The sequence below is a fragment of the Lampetra fluviatilis genome, chromosome 29 (genome assembly GCF_964198595.1).
Source record: "Lampetra fluviatilis chromosome 29, kcLamFluv1.1, whole genome shotgun sequence".
NCBI lineage: Eukaryota > Metazoa > Chordata > Hyperoartia > Petromyzontiformes > Petromyzontidae > Lampetra > Lampetra fluviatilis.
In genome coordinates, this window is record NC_136303.1 from 11,757,480 (window position 1) to 11,770,667 (window position 13,188).

At 50.3% G+C, this 13,188-nt stretch overlaps 1 protein-coding gene across 2 annotated transcripts in view; it reads left to right on the top strand.

Annotated features, from left to right (window-relative positions):
* The window catches only part of JAM3 (junctional adhesion molecule 3), an 84,369-nt gene extending 75,314 nt beyond the window's left edge, over window positions 1-9,055 (top strand). For both annotated transcript variants that reach the window (XM_078870137.1, XM_078870138.1), the window contains 2 exons: window positions 2,085-2,154; window positions 2,576-9,055. In XM_078870137.1, coding sequence (XP_078726263.1) covers window positions 2,085-2,154; window positions 2,576-2,611 — 106 coding nt within the window. In that variant the 3' untranslated portion in view covers window positions 2,612-9,055. The remainder of the gene's footprint in view (window positions 1-2,084; window positions 2,155-2,575) is intronic.
* Window positions 9,056-13,188: the final 4,133 nt, after the last annotated feature.

Consider the following 13,188-nt stretch of genomic DNA (forward strand, 5'->3'; position numbering starts at 1 on the left):
TCCAAATATACAGCAGCAGGCGTCAGGGTCGGGATTAAACCCACGACCTCCTGTATACCAGGCGAGGTAGTTAACTGCTCGCCACCTCCACGCCTACTGTGTCCACTGAACAGACTGTGCCTGGAATAGATGTAATGATTATCACCCCATTACCTTCTTAACCATTTCATCACGATAATATTATTATCACATGTTAAGTTTATGATCACCGCAACATTAAACGACAGGTCTCAGAGCATATGGTGCTGATTGTATTCTGAACGTAGGAAATGTACGCAATATGAACCGGGATTCATCTCTTGAAAGCGGATTGCCCTTGTTGCGTTGTTTCCCTTTTCAAAATCATATCATCGTGCAATGAGTGTCTCCTTATTAATATAAATTCTGAGTTAAGTCATTGATTCATTTTATTATTTTTCATTTGTGTAACAGTATCAAGTATTCTTTGGACCAAGTGTCAGTTGCATATTTAATGACTGGCACTCTTGTTTTAATTATATAAATAAGAGACTTGTTTGTATAAAAAAGTGTGTTTGTGTGTCGTTTAACGGTGTGTGTCAAATTAATTTGTTAAATACGAGATGTCAAAGAATCTGGACAATAATGCTGGCTTCTGTCATTGTGTTTGTCTAGCTTACCAATCACACACGAGACGAACCAAATACAGAATTACAATAAATGACAGGCACCTTCCAGCACGACAGGGAGTGCAGTGTGCAGTGTGCAAGGCTCAGAGCACCTAAAGCAGTAGTGCCTCAATAAACTCGCGCAATGGAGCGCGAGATGTTAACTACCTCGCCTGGCGTGCAGGAGCTCGTGGGTTTGATCCCAACTCTGACGCCTGCTGCTGTATACTGGAGTTTGCGTGCCTCTCCCGGTGGTCTCGGGGATTTTTTTCCTGGAGCTCCGGTTTTTCCCTCCACATTTAGCAACACGCGTTTGCATCTTCGATTAGTGTGGCTGGCTATGTACAGTGCGAAAGAAGTTCATCATATAGCACATACATACAAACATACGTTTAGAGTATTTGGCTGCTATACATTTCCGCGTAATAAGCCACTTCGTTGAGCTGTCATGTGGCCAGGCCACTTCAGAAAAAGATCTGCATATAGCAAGGTGGGCATTACCTGGTAATATATAAAAAAAAGTTTTAGTTTGGGTGGTGAAATCACCGTTCCTTTTTGGGCACGATGTCGCGCCCGTGCAATTAGCCGCTGGTTCTCCTCCGTGTGCTCCTCTGAGATCCTCAACGGCGCCTCCGGGCGGCCAGAGCCAGTGGCGACCTACTTACCTGGCTATTTGTGTTTAATACCAGTCCTCGTTCTTTAAAGTTTTGCAGCAAACTTTCTTTTTTGGCAAAACTATTTCGATTTCTTTAAAGGGATATGGTGTGAAGAAGAAAAAAACCCCTACATAATGTGATGAGTTATTTAGAGAGAAACTGGCGTGGCCTATAAATGCGAGCGCTGGGGAAGCAATAGGTGCCTACCCACAGCACTGGCGCTAGCATGTAAGTATGTTGAACTCCATTTGTATGTATGTATGTGGAACTTTTTTCGCACCGTAACGTAGCCAACTGTGTTAATCGCAGGTGCGGGGGAAGGACAACAATCTAAACAAAAAGAAAGTGAATGCAGAGATTAATATTATTGGTTCTTTCGGTAAAATCACGTAGAAGGGAAATAATAAAAAATTCTTTTATATTTTTATTATTTTATTATTTCCCTTCTACGTGACTTTACAGAAAGAACCAAGAATATAAAAAGAAAGTTCTAAATAAGTAAATTTTCAATTGTGGTTGTAGGCATGTACAATGAAGAGCGGTGGCACAGCGGCTCGCAACTGGTGCCGCGATTGTAGAAACCTGGGCTTCATTCCAGGCCAAATATAACATTTAGTGGCAATTTGTATCTGAACGTGTCACGAGCCGCTTCTCAGGTCGACTCAGCCTTGAACGAACGAGTTTCCGCTGCGGTCCGGTGAGCATCGGCGTGGGCAGTGCCCCCTCCCCCCCCCACTCCGTTGCGTGAATAGGCGCTCGCTAACGGAGCTGCCCTCCGCGTGGGCGTTGTACGCGCCTCCAGATACAGGTCTCCGCCGGACGCCCGCGGGAGAGGCTCCCTGCATTCCAAATCCAGACCTGCGGACGACGAGGTGCGTGCCCCCCCTCCCGTCCCTTCCCCTCCCCCCGATAGCCTCACAGCGAGCGCTTCGCTCCTTCCCCTGGAACTGGAGCGCCGCGGTGGCTAGGAGATGTTAACTACCTCGCCTGGTATGCAGGATGTCGTGGGTTCGATCCCGACCCTGACGCCTGCAGTATATTTGGAGTTTGCGTGTCTCTCTTCCCGTGTTCGCGTGGATTATTATTACAATCAACACGCATTTACAGTATTTGGCTGCTGCTATAAATGGGTATGGCCAACTTACAGATTGTGTACAAGCTTCCGATTGCAATATTCATCGTCATTTAAATTGAACTCGCCATCTTGTATGACAGTTCTAAAGAAGAGTATCAGGTATCCCAACTGTTGCTGCGATTTAAACAATGTTTTTGTATTTTGTCTTTTTTTTTCAGGGAGATTTCCGTCACAAGTCCTCGTTTGTCATCTAAGCCACAACAGCTGGGAATTTCCTGCGGAACTCATTATAATTATTTTCTTTCTTTTTTCCTTTTAGAAAAAGGGAATTTTCTTTTTGAAAGGAACTCGATGAATCTTAACGTAACGCTTTCTCCTTTTTGTTTTTGTACTAACGTAGATGAGTTACATTGAGCTTCACGGCGCACTAGACGATGAGAGGGTTGTCGACTAGAATAGGAGGAGGCAACGCGAACCACGGCCGCCCCACATCTGCCTACGACGTGACGTTGCACTGGAAGACTTTTTATGCGCGAGGAGGAGGTGGAGGCGGTGGTGGTGTGTCGTTTCAGAGATGCGAGAGCGGCCCTCCGGCACGCGATTGCTGGCCGTGCCATGGCTGGGTTTCCGCCATCGAGCTGCGCTAGGCGAGAGCGGCCGCACGTATTATTATTGTTGTTGTTCGGCACACGACGGTCCGACATTTCGCTTCCTCAAGGACGCTGCGGGAGGAAACGTCGGACATCGTGCCGGGCAACGCACCGTGCAACCTTAAAACGTGTCCGAGTGCTATGGTCGGGGGGAAACTAAAAACTCAAACCACCGCCTGGCCAAAATTATTTCCTGTGGCAGGTATTTACAACTTTTTGAGGTTCACCACCAGCCATAGGCACGTGATGGTCACTGAGATTGTTGTGGAAGGGAGTTTTAGTGTCAACACGTTTTTCTATTCCCATGCGGCTGTGTTTGTAGACAGTCTGCAGGCACCGGAGTCTGGTGGATGCTGCTGTGGCGGTAAAAATTTCGCGTTTGATGTCTTCTCGTCGTCGGCAGCGCAGAGTCGTTATAAACGTCGCCCCACTTGAAACTTTTAGAGCCTTGACAGTAACGCAAATAATCGAGGTTCAGCCGCAGCTCCACCCTCCACTGCGTGCCGAGGCCGCTCGCAAAACCAAACAAGTTGAACTTCTTTTGCACCGTACGTAGCCGACCGTGCTCATCGGAGGCACCACGCCAACGTCAGTATTTCCCACGCGCCATTCCTCGCACCCCGCCGCCCACCTCTGCAACTTGCCCTCGGTTACACCTTGCACGCGCCCGCTGATCGGTGAATGGCTCGCCCGGACGATGAGTAACGGTGAACGCTGGGGCACCGGGCGGACTACGTTTGTGTGGGGGGCCCCAGGGCTGTTCTAGTTTGGGGGTAGGGGGGCCCTCTTTGTCTCTCTTCAATTCCTTGCCCTGACCGCTTCGCCCGCCACCCATGCACGATGCGGCACAAATCCGGCTTTATTCACCTCGGTTATTTAACTTCTAGTTTTTTTTTAAAGTAACATACAAGTTATAGAGCTAAATAAAAGTTCAAATTTAAAAAAAACTCTTAAAATTTCAGCGCATGACCGTTGGTGGCATATTCTCCAGATGATAAGACTCGCTTTTTTACCTGTAATTTAAAGAAAAAGTTAGGGTTGCATCTTATAGTGTGTGTCGTTCGTTTGTGACACTGGGCACGAGTTTGGGGCATGTCTTAACTTTCCAGAGTGTCTTATAGTCCGCAAAATACGGTCTTTACACCGATTTATGCTCCAAGACCACCTGTAGGATCTATCGCAGCGCCGTGGGTTTGCGCTTATATAGCTGGGGTGTGGGGGGCCTCATTCAAGGCCCTGGGGCCGCGGCCCCTGAAGCCTCTCGGTGAACCGGGCCTTGGGTCCGGGACTCGCAGCGTGCGGGAGACGCTGCCTCGTCGCCCGCCCGTGCCCGTCCTGGCGGTGTCGCGCCGGCGAGGCTGCTCGCTGGCGCGTGCCCAACGACACTGGCACATCGCTCGCGTCCTCCTCCTCCGCTGCTGCTGCTGCGTCTACCGCCCTAGCCCGGTGCGTCGTCCCGTTAGTCAAGAATGTAAAACCCCTCGCCGGGGTGCGGGTTTGGGTGAAGTCGTGGCACGCTTTCACGAAGGCAAAGTGTTTGCATATGAGATTACTGACGCCCGCCCGCTCCACCGGTGCCATGTTTGTGAAGGAGATTATTAACGACGTTTATCCTGCCCGCTGGCTGGCGCTCGGGATGCGCTCAGAGGAACATAATCGCGTGCAAATTGTTTTACCATCACATTCTCTTTGATATATATGCACTGTAGAGTGTAATCGCTGTAACGTTAATCTTCGATCACGCGGGCCCCGCCTGCCCGATGCAACCCCAAAATATTGGAATTGCGACGGCTCGGAATTCAAGAAGAAATGGTATTTGCACACCGCTGCACGGATGATGCAACGTTGCGACCGACTAGGTTAACTGAAGTTGACGAACACCTTTGGCCGTACCGGGATCAGTCGCCCTTTGTTAACCACGGAGGCGGCTTCGCCTTTGGCTTGCTCAAGATCAGCCGTTGGCTCGCAGGAACGTCTTCGTCGTTTATTTCCAGCGCTCTCAATCTCGTCACATCTCGATCTCGTCACATCTCGATCTCGTCATATCTCGGAAGCTAAGCAGGATTTTTTTGAGCCTGGATATCCGCTTGTTCGCCGTGCATAACAGGTGTTATAGACTGCAAGAGGGGGGGGGGGCAAACGTCATGCCCAGAAAAGGGTCGTGCAGCCAAAATGCATTTGTGTACTGTACTTCTATGCTCTATGCCTTCACCGATCAGTGCTGACCAGCGTGGTGAAGTACGGCCCTGTAATGCCCACTAACCTGCACGGCATGGGGAGGCCCTCATCCAGCAGCGAATTGACAAAGAGCTGTACACAAGTACGCACATAACAGACTACATTTGAAATCCTTCATCGCGAACTGAATATTCTTGCCACGGTGGCGAGATGTTAACTACCTCGCCTGGTATACAGGAGGTTGTGGGTTCGATCCCGACCCTGACGCCTGCTGTATATTTAGAGTTTGCGTGTCTCTCACCCCGTGGTCGCGTGGATGTTTCTCCGGGTCCTCCGGTCTTCCTCAATCCATTTTGAATCAACATCACGCGTTTAGAGAATAATTGCCAGCTAGAAATTGTACACGTGATGACCGGCGACTTTGTTGAGCTATCATTTGTGGCCAGGTCGCTTCTGAGAAAGACCTCTGTAGCTCCAAATCAGAATCTTTATTTAGACTGCAGTGGGCTATGAAGCTCTTTCTCACAGATGTCCAGTATGGGCGGGTCAGCAAGTTACAACACCAATGCAAAATACCTGCTAACATTAAAATAGTTGAATAGTGTTTTTTTTTAATCAAACTATAAAAATATAGTTTAAATCTGAGAAGTCAATTCAGTTGACGTCCCAACCAGGGGCGCGCAGCGGCGCGTCGGAAGAGCCATTACGGCTTGACCGCGAAAACCTGCGCGGTGGTCTCCTTGCGTCCAACGACGTAGCGTGGGCACAGCGGCTGGCACGCACGCGGGCACGACCCGGCATGATCGCGCCCGCGTTGTGTCGGGCACTTTGCGCGTGTGCGCCGCTGAGCTCCGACGTGGCCATCTTCATTCCCGAGCGTCGCAAACGTCGTCGCACCAGTGATGGTGACGGGCGCGTTCTCTACGATGGCACAAAGCTCGCGTCTCCGCTCGCTGCCGCTGCAACTTAACGGCTGCTCACTCTGCCGTGCCGCCGCTGGTCTTCACGGTGCCAGATTTGTCCGCCGCTGCGGCATAATGGCTTTTGGCCTGGGCCCTTGGTTGGCGGGTGGGCGGGCGACATCTGCGTTATTCCCCTTGCATTGTCTTATGAAGGCGTTCGCGCCTCGCGAGCCACAAACCTCCATCCAGTTGGTAGATGCGGAGGACTGACACCACGTGGCCAAACCTCGGCCCGCTCCTCGCGCCGCATATCCTCGCGTGTGCTTGGCCTTGGCGTGAGCTGGGAGTGCGCGTGAGGTGAGAGTGCGCGTGAGCTTGTTTACAAGAGAGGCGTCTGTCTGTGGCGACCAGTGGCCTCAAGCTTTTGGCGGCAGTCGAGATTTGTGCAAAAACACGAGAAATAACTGCCCCCAGTCCTGTAGCCCGGTTTCCATGTTAATTGATTGGATAGGAAAAGTGGACATTTGAATATCCAAATATGCCATTTTGTCCACGATTACACTAATTATCGCAAAACGGCCACCTCTGCCCACCAACGCGCCGCGGGATAACCGATCATTACAAGACGCACGCTCATGAGTCTCACAAATGCCAATAAAATTATATTCAATTATCCTTCAAGGCTTCCCAAAAAATACACCTACATACATTTGAAATGTCTAGGCAAAAATAATGAGGTATATGCAGGACATGGGTATACACTGTCATTTTTTTTACAAAAAAAACCTTGCATTGTTTAAAATTCAAATTAAGAATTCCCATAATTATATTTAAGCGAATGCCAACATTTGAAAATATTATTTACGGAAACCTAGCTGGTGTTAAAACGGTCGGCCGTAATGTTTAATTTGACGTTTGCAGAGTGAAACTAGTCCCATTGAGTGTGAGAATGCCGAAGCAGATGAAGCCATCTGCCTGACGAGAGAGAAAATCTGGTGTCACTTTTTTTCCTCTCCTCTCGCTTTAGCCCTTGGGCTGCAGTCTCCTTTTTTGTTGGGTGGCGGTGCTCGGAGTGAAGTATTTAATTTGGAGAATTTTTTTAATCTTTTTATACACAGTGGCGTGTAATGTGTGAGTTAAAGCCATATTACCGGAGCGCGCCTGCTGCGGGCAGGAAAGGAGGGGGTGTGCTATCAACGTTTCTGGCGACTGCCAATACCTATTTTCCCACTGCACAACCGAGCCGTGCCGAGGCCGTTTCCGAGCCAGCCCAGCACGGCTCAGGACTCATCGAGTTATTTTTCCACTGCAGAAAGCCGAGCCGTGCTGCTGACGTCACACACAACGTACGTGCCACTAAACTAAGCAAGTTTTTTTTACCAGCTTCTGAAAGAAGGGCAGATAAACAGATGCGATTATGGCCAGGTAACTATTGGTGAACTATTAAAAACTTTTTTTCACCAGGTAAGGCCCACCGAGCTGCTATATAGCTCTTTTTCAGAAGCGTTCTGGCCACAAATGATAGCTCAACGAAGCGGCTCATGTGGACATTTATAGCAGCCAAATACTCTTAAACGCGTATTTTTAAATGTGGGGGGGAAAAAACTGGACGACCCGGAGAAAAATCCATGCTACTACAGAGAGAACATGAAACTCTAAATATACAGGTGTTTGGGTTGGGATCGGGATTGAACCCACGACCTGGAAACCAGGCGAGGCAGTCAACATCTCGCCACCGTGGCGCCCTGCCCCTGGCCTTGTTTGGCCCTGAGTCAAGATTCAGATGTCCTCTCGTGAGGCCAGCGTATCACGGTTTAGTTCCGCCTCGGCCAGTAGGAAAACACTGGGAACCGTGAGAGCCCTGCGCTGCCTCGGCTCGGATGTGCCAGTGGAAACGGGGTACAAAAGTGTCATTTTTGGCCAATTTCGAGTCATGTTTAAACAAATTTGAAGTCAAGGGCACGTATTTCAGTATTGCTTTCTTTAAACGTCTACTGTTTTTTTAAGAAGGCAACTTGCAGTATATCTGCTGGAGGAATTTTTTCTATAAATACAAGCCATTGAATAGAACGGTATCCAAGATGCGCTGCATCGCATTTTTCTGAACAGCGCAGTCCGACTAAATCGGCGGTTTCCTGCCTGCGAACTCGCGGCCAGGAGTGCGATGTTGAGTAATTGCGGTTGATTTGAGGGTACAGGTGAGGGGACAGGTGAGGGTACAGGTGAGGGTACAGGTGAGAGCCCTGGGCTCTGTGACTCTGCGAGAGTCACTGACGGCCGGCCCCTGCCACGGTCTAAACATCCCACTGAGTGTGAGTCTTGCTGAACGTTTGAAACCACGACGGGTGCATGGCAGAGAGGAGGGCGGGCGGGGTGGGGGGGGTCTGTTTACGGCTGCATAAATCCAGTGTTATCCGCGGCTTGAACGTGCACCATGTCTGACTCGCGACGCTAAGAGTGCCAGAAGTGGACCGGGGACACGCGGCGAATTCTATGTGGCGATGAGGGGGGGGGGGCGCTCTTAAATAAGTTGCCCCAGCCGCTGCAAACCCCCAGAGGGCGGGAGCATCCCCGTTGGCGGCGTGTACTTTGCCATCGCTGCCTCTCGTGAGCGCCCCTCCAGAGAGTGATTTGGCCTCCTCTTCCGAGTGCTGACCGGATGTGTTGGAGGAGCCGGGGGGGGGGGGGTTGCTGCGGGCTTCTGCTGGCCTAGCGAGCCGAGCCTTTCCGCTGCCCCCACAGCTGCTGCTCCCTCGCCTTCGCTGGCTCGCCAGTACACCAACATGGCCACCTCAAGACGACCACCTCAAGATGACAGCCTCTCTGGCATTTTCGAGGAGAGCCCGGCCCGCCACGCATTGTGAAATGGCGCAGCTTCTTTTATTCGTGCGTTTTGCAAAGTTCTGTAAATGCTAATCACGTTTTTACATGCTGAAATGTATTTTGTAGTAAACACTATAGATGCTAATACGTGTTTACATGTGTACTTTGTATTAATAAAAAAAATCAACTTTAACAACAAGGGCCTTGCGTCGAATACCTCAATTAGCCGGAATTCATGGATAGCGGACTTATTTGAAACATATCCCACCTAAAGGATGAGATGGCGGGTACAAGGGGCCGAACTGAGGTTTCTCCGCACGGTAACCCGGGAGAGCCTCGGAGTCGAGTCGCGCTGCTCCTCCAGATCGAGAGGAGCCAGTTGGGGTGGTTCGGGCACCTGGTCAGGATGCCCCCCGGTAGACTCCCCCTGGAACCCTACCAGGATCGTCTCACTGGGCGAAGACCCCGGGGCCGGCACAGGACACGCTGCTGCTGCTGCTGGCGGGGCTGTGTCGCTCGGCTGGCCTGGGGACGCCTGGGAATTCCCCAGGAAGAGCTGGAGGTCTGGACCGAACGAACGAACATATCTGGCAGAAATTGTACAGGGACATGATGGGCTGCCGGGCGCGTGGGGCGTGGAATCTGACAGAAGTGAAAACGGAAGGGCGACAATTTTTGAAGATGCTGTCTGAGCTGGGATTGCCACCTCTGGAACTCCAAAAAAGCAGGGACATATCAAGGGAAGCTCACTATCTCACATTACCATGAGAGGGAAACACGACATGTACGTGCATCTGTTTGAGTGTTTCATAATCTTTACATAACTGACAAAAAAAACTTTTAACGTCCCACGAAGGAATTGTGGCTTTCTCGGCGCAGCTATCTCAACAAGTGGACGATCCGTGGAACACCAGGCGAGGTGGCAACCCCGATCCAAGCCCGGGCCCAGTGACCTTGTGTAACGCTGTGGCCGTCCATTGATTGCTGACCGCTGCTCTTGAGCGAGCAGCTCACCGCACTCGGTCGGGGGACTGCGGATTTGACGCCCCTTGCACCGTGTGAACGCGGCGAAGTGGATACGGTGCACGTGGGCAACGTTCGGGCAGTTGGAAGTTCGGTGGATTCGTGCGAGGCCAGCGGCTTGGCCTACGCCAGGATCTGTTCGTCAAGCGCGTCGCGTCGTGCGGAGCGACGAGGAGAGCGTGGGGCCCGTCACTCGACGCGTTCCGCTCCGTCTTTTCTCGCTGCTTGGGAATCTGATCACCGCTAGCCCCACGAATGACAGTGGCACCGGTGACAGTTTGTGGTTTCAGTGGGAAGAGAAACGCGCTCAAATATGCCGCCCTTCGTGCATTTAAATTTGCGGCTGAGAGGTGACGCCGTGGTGGTGGTGATGATGGCAAAGTAGCTTCTGAACAAAGGGCAGATAAACAGAAATGATTACGGCCAGGTATCTATTGGTCAACTATTTAAAACAACATTTTTTTTTACCAGGTAAGGCCCACTGAGCTGCTATATAGCTCTTGTTGACAAGCGACCTGGCCACAAATGATAGCGAAACGAAGCGGCCTATCATCACGTGAAAATTTAGAGCAGCCAAAAACTCTAAACGCGTGATGTTGATTCTAAATGTGAAAAACCGGAGGACCTAGAGAAAAATCCACGCGACCACGGGGAGAACATGCAAACTCCAAATATACAAGCGTCGGGGTCGGAATTGAAACTCACGACCTCCTAACACAATATCAAAACATGCGATGAATATTGCGAAATCCATTCATTGAATGCTTTGCAAAGCACTAATTTAATCGATATCTTAGTAATGGCTGCATCTCCCCCACGAACTGAAAGAAAAGGAGCGTACATTTTATAAGCGTTATGAGGAATACACACAGTTAAGATGTCTCTGGTCAATATTGTATTGATTGCAATTTCACAGCCCATATTGAATAATTAGAAGCCATCATGAAATGCAAGATGACTGATGATCCATTAGGTGACCGAATCAGGCTCCTGTGGGCCAAAATATATGTGTATGCATGCCTGTCAACCCCTTATTAGTGCCTACCTTAGTACAGACAAATTCAAACCTTAATAATAATAATGTAATTTATAACGCGCAAATTTGCGGACGTAACGGCCGCAACTCAGAGGCGCGGAGCCAAGCTCAGAGTCGCTCGAAAGCGTGGTTGTAGAGGTGAGTTTTTAAGTCTCTCTTGAAGGAGGCGATTGAGGTGATGCTGCGAATGTGCCTTAATAGATATCAACGTTCATCCTACCAAGTCCCATCACAAGGGAGAAACAGACAAATAGACAGAAAATTTTGCCCGTATTGAAACGGCTGTACGCCGTATGGACCTGAAAACTCAATTTCCCTGTACAAAAATACAGGTAACCCGTATGGTCCATAACAGAGGTTGTTTGGGTGAGATCGCATTAATATATAAATGTGTCGTTAAAACCCGCCACCACCCGACACAGCCAACTAGTAAGGGTTGTCACGTAAACAGAACATGCCAATTCGTCACTAGTACAGCACACCGGTGTGTTGGAGAGCCAAGCCACAACATTTACAACCTGGCTGTCGCCTGATGAAGCTAGTTGTAATTACTGGCGAATCGTCGTACTAGTGATGAATTGGCATGTTCTGTTTACGTGACAACCCTTACTAGTTGTCTGTGTCGGGTGGTGGCGGGTTTTAACGACACATTTATATATTTACGCGATCTAACCCAAAAAACCTCTTATGGATGATATTGGTCGCGAAAGCCTCCTCCGACGTGTTAAACTTACCCGTATGGGTCCACAGGTGTGGGTATGGCAACTGGAAATCAACCTCTGTGGCTAAGAAACCGACGTCGTGGGGACCGTACATTGGTTATTGAGAGTGGCCATTTGGAAGTCCGAGATGGCCACTGTAATACGGTTCCTGCAGCTTGGCTGCCTACCTGAGAATACGTTGGGTGTTTTCCTGCCAAATGTCACGCTTGCACTACAGGGTGCACCATCGGTTCAAGTCACGTCACACCTGCCAAGGCCACTCGCTCTGCGTTCTGCATCTAAGCCAAGGTGTGAGAAAGCTGCAATAATATGCAGACAACGAACATAACACACATTATTTATGTAAATTACTGGAAGGGCTCACGGTTTCATAATCCTCAGTGAGCGACATTGATCCTCTAACGAGCACCAGTTGACAAAGTTGGAGGGCTTCGCGTGGACGCGATGATGCGCGGGCGATGCCACTCCGAGCAGGGCTTCCCGCACGGGACACGCGGTGATTGCACCGCCCTCCCGCCCTGGAGCGCACCCTCTTGTGGTTAATTACAGCATTGGACATCCATGCCCGCGCTGTTCGGGAGGTCCCGGGACCTCTGTGAACACGACTCGTGTGAAGCTCGTCCCCACGGGAGAGCTCACGCCCGTTGTGCAAAAGCGACATCATCAGCTCGGTCAGGTTTGGGGCCCCAATATTTGAGAGGCTATTTATACTCTTTGGTTATTTCGGTAAAGTGACGGAGAAAATAAAATAATAGAATACGACGTTTCGGTTGCAACACAAGCAGCCATCATCAGGTAAAAATGAATGATAAAATACAGACACGGAAAAGGACATAGGCAGACACACATGCAGAGACACACACCAAGACAACGAATCTGTGCCGAGGCCTTAAATAGAGAGAGGGAGGAGGGGCCGGGGCAGAGAGAGGACTGGGGAGCCAGGACCAGCGGACACACGTGGGGACAGGGAGGGAGCAGTGTGGAATTCCGGACCACCAGGCTATTCATGATGATCACATCACGGATCTTCTTGCCTAACCACATCATTACGCATCACGGGCTCGAACATGTAACGCTGTCGGGGCGCTCCGTCTTCGCACAACAAGCGTCGTTGTTCGTCTGCCACTGTTGTTGAAAACATCTCCCGCGGTGGTTGTCAAGGGGGCCCCGACTCGGAGCTTTGGCCATCAGGGGGGGGGGGGGCGGGGGGGGGGGCAAGGCGCCCCCTGCCTGTCCCACCACGCTCGCTACGCCACTGGCTCACGGACAACCGCCAGTGGTGCAAAGGTGGCACGAATCTGCCGCGTCGCTATAAGCTCCGGATGGTGTTCATCACTACATCAGTCGGACTCTTGAATCAGTGGTGGAAATTCCCCATTGCTATGGCAGACACCAGTATATTCATTGGACAACTTTTCTGGTACGTATTTAATGACCTCCTGAGAGATGATGAGTTGTTTTAATACCGGCCACTAATATTCTGTTCAGCTGGACATG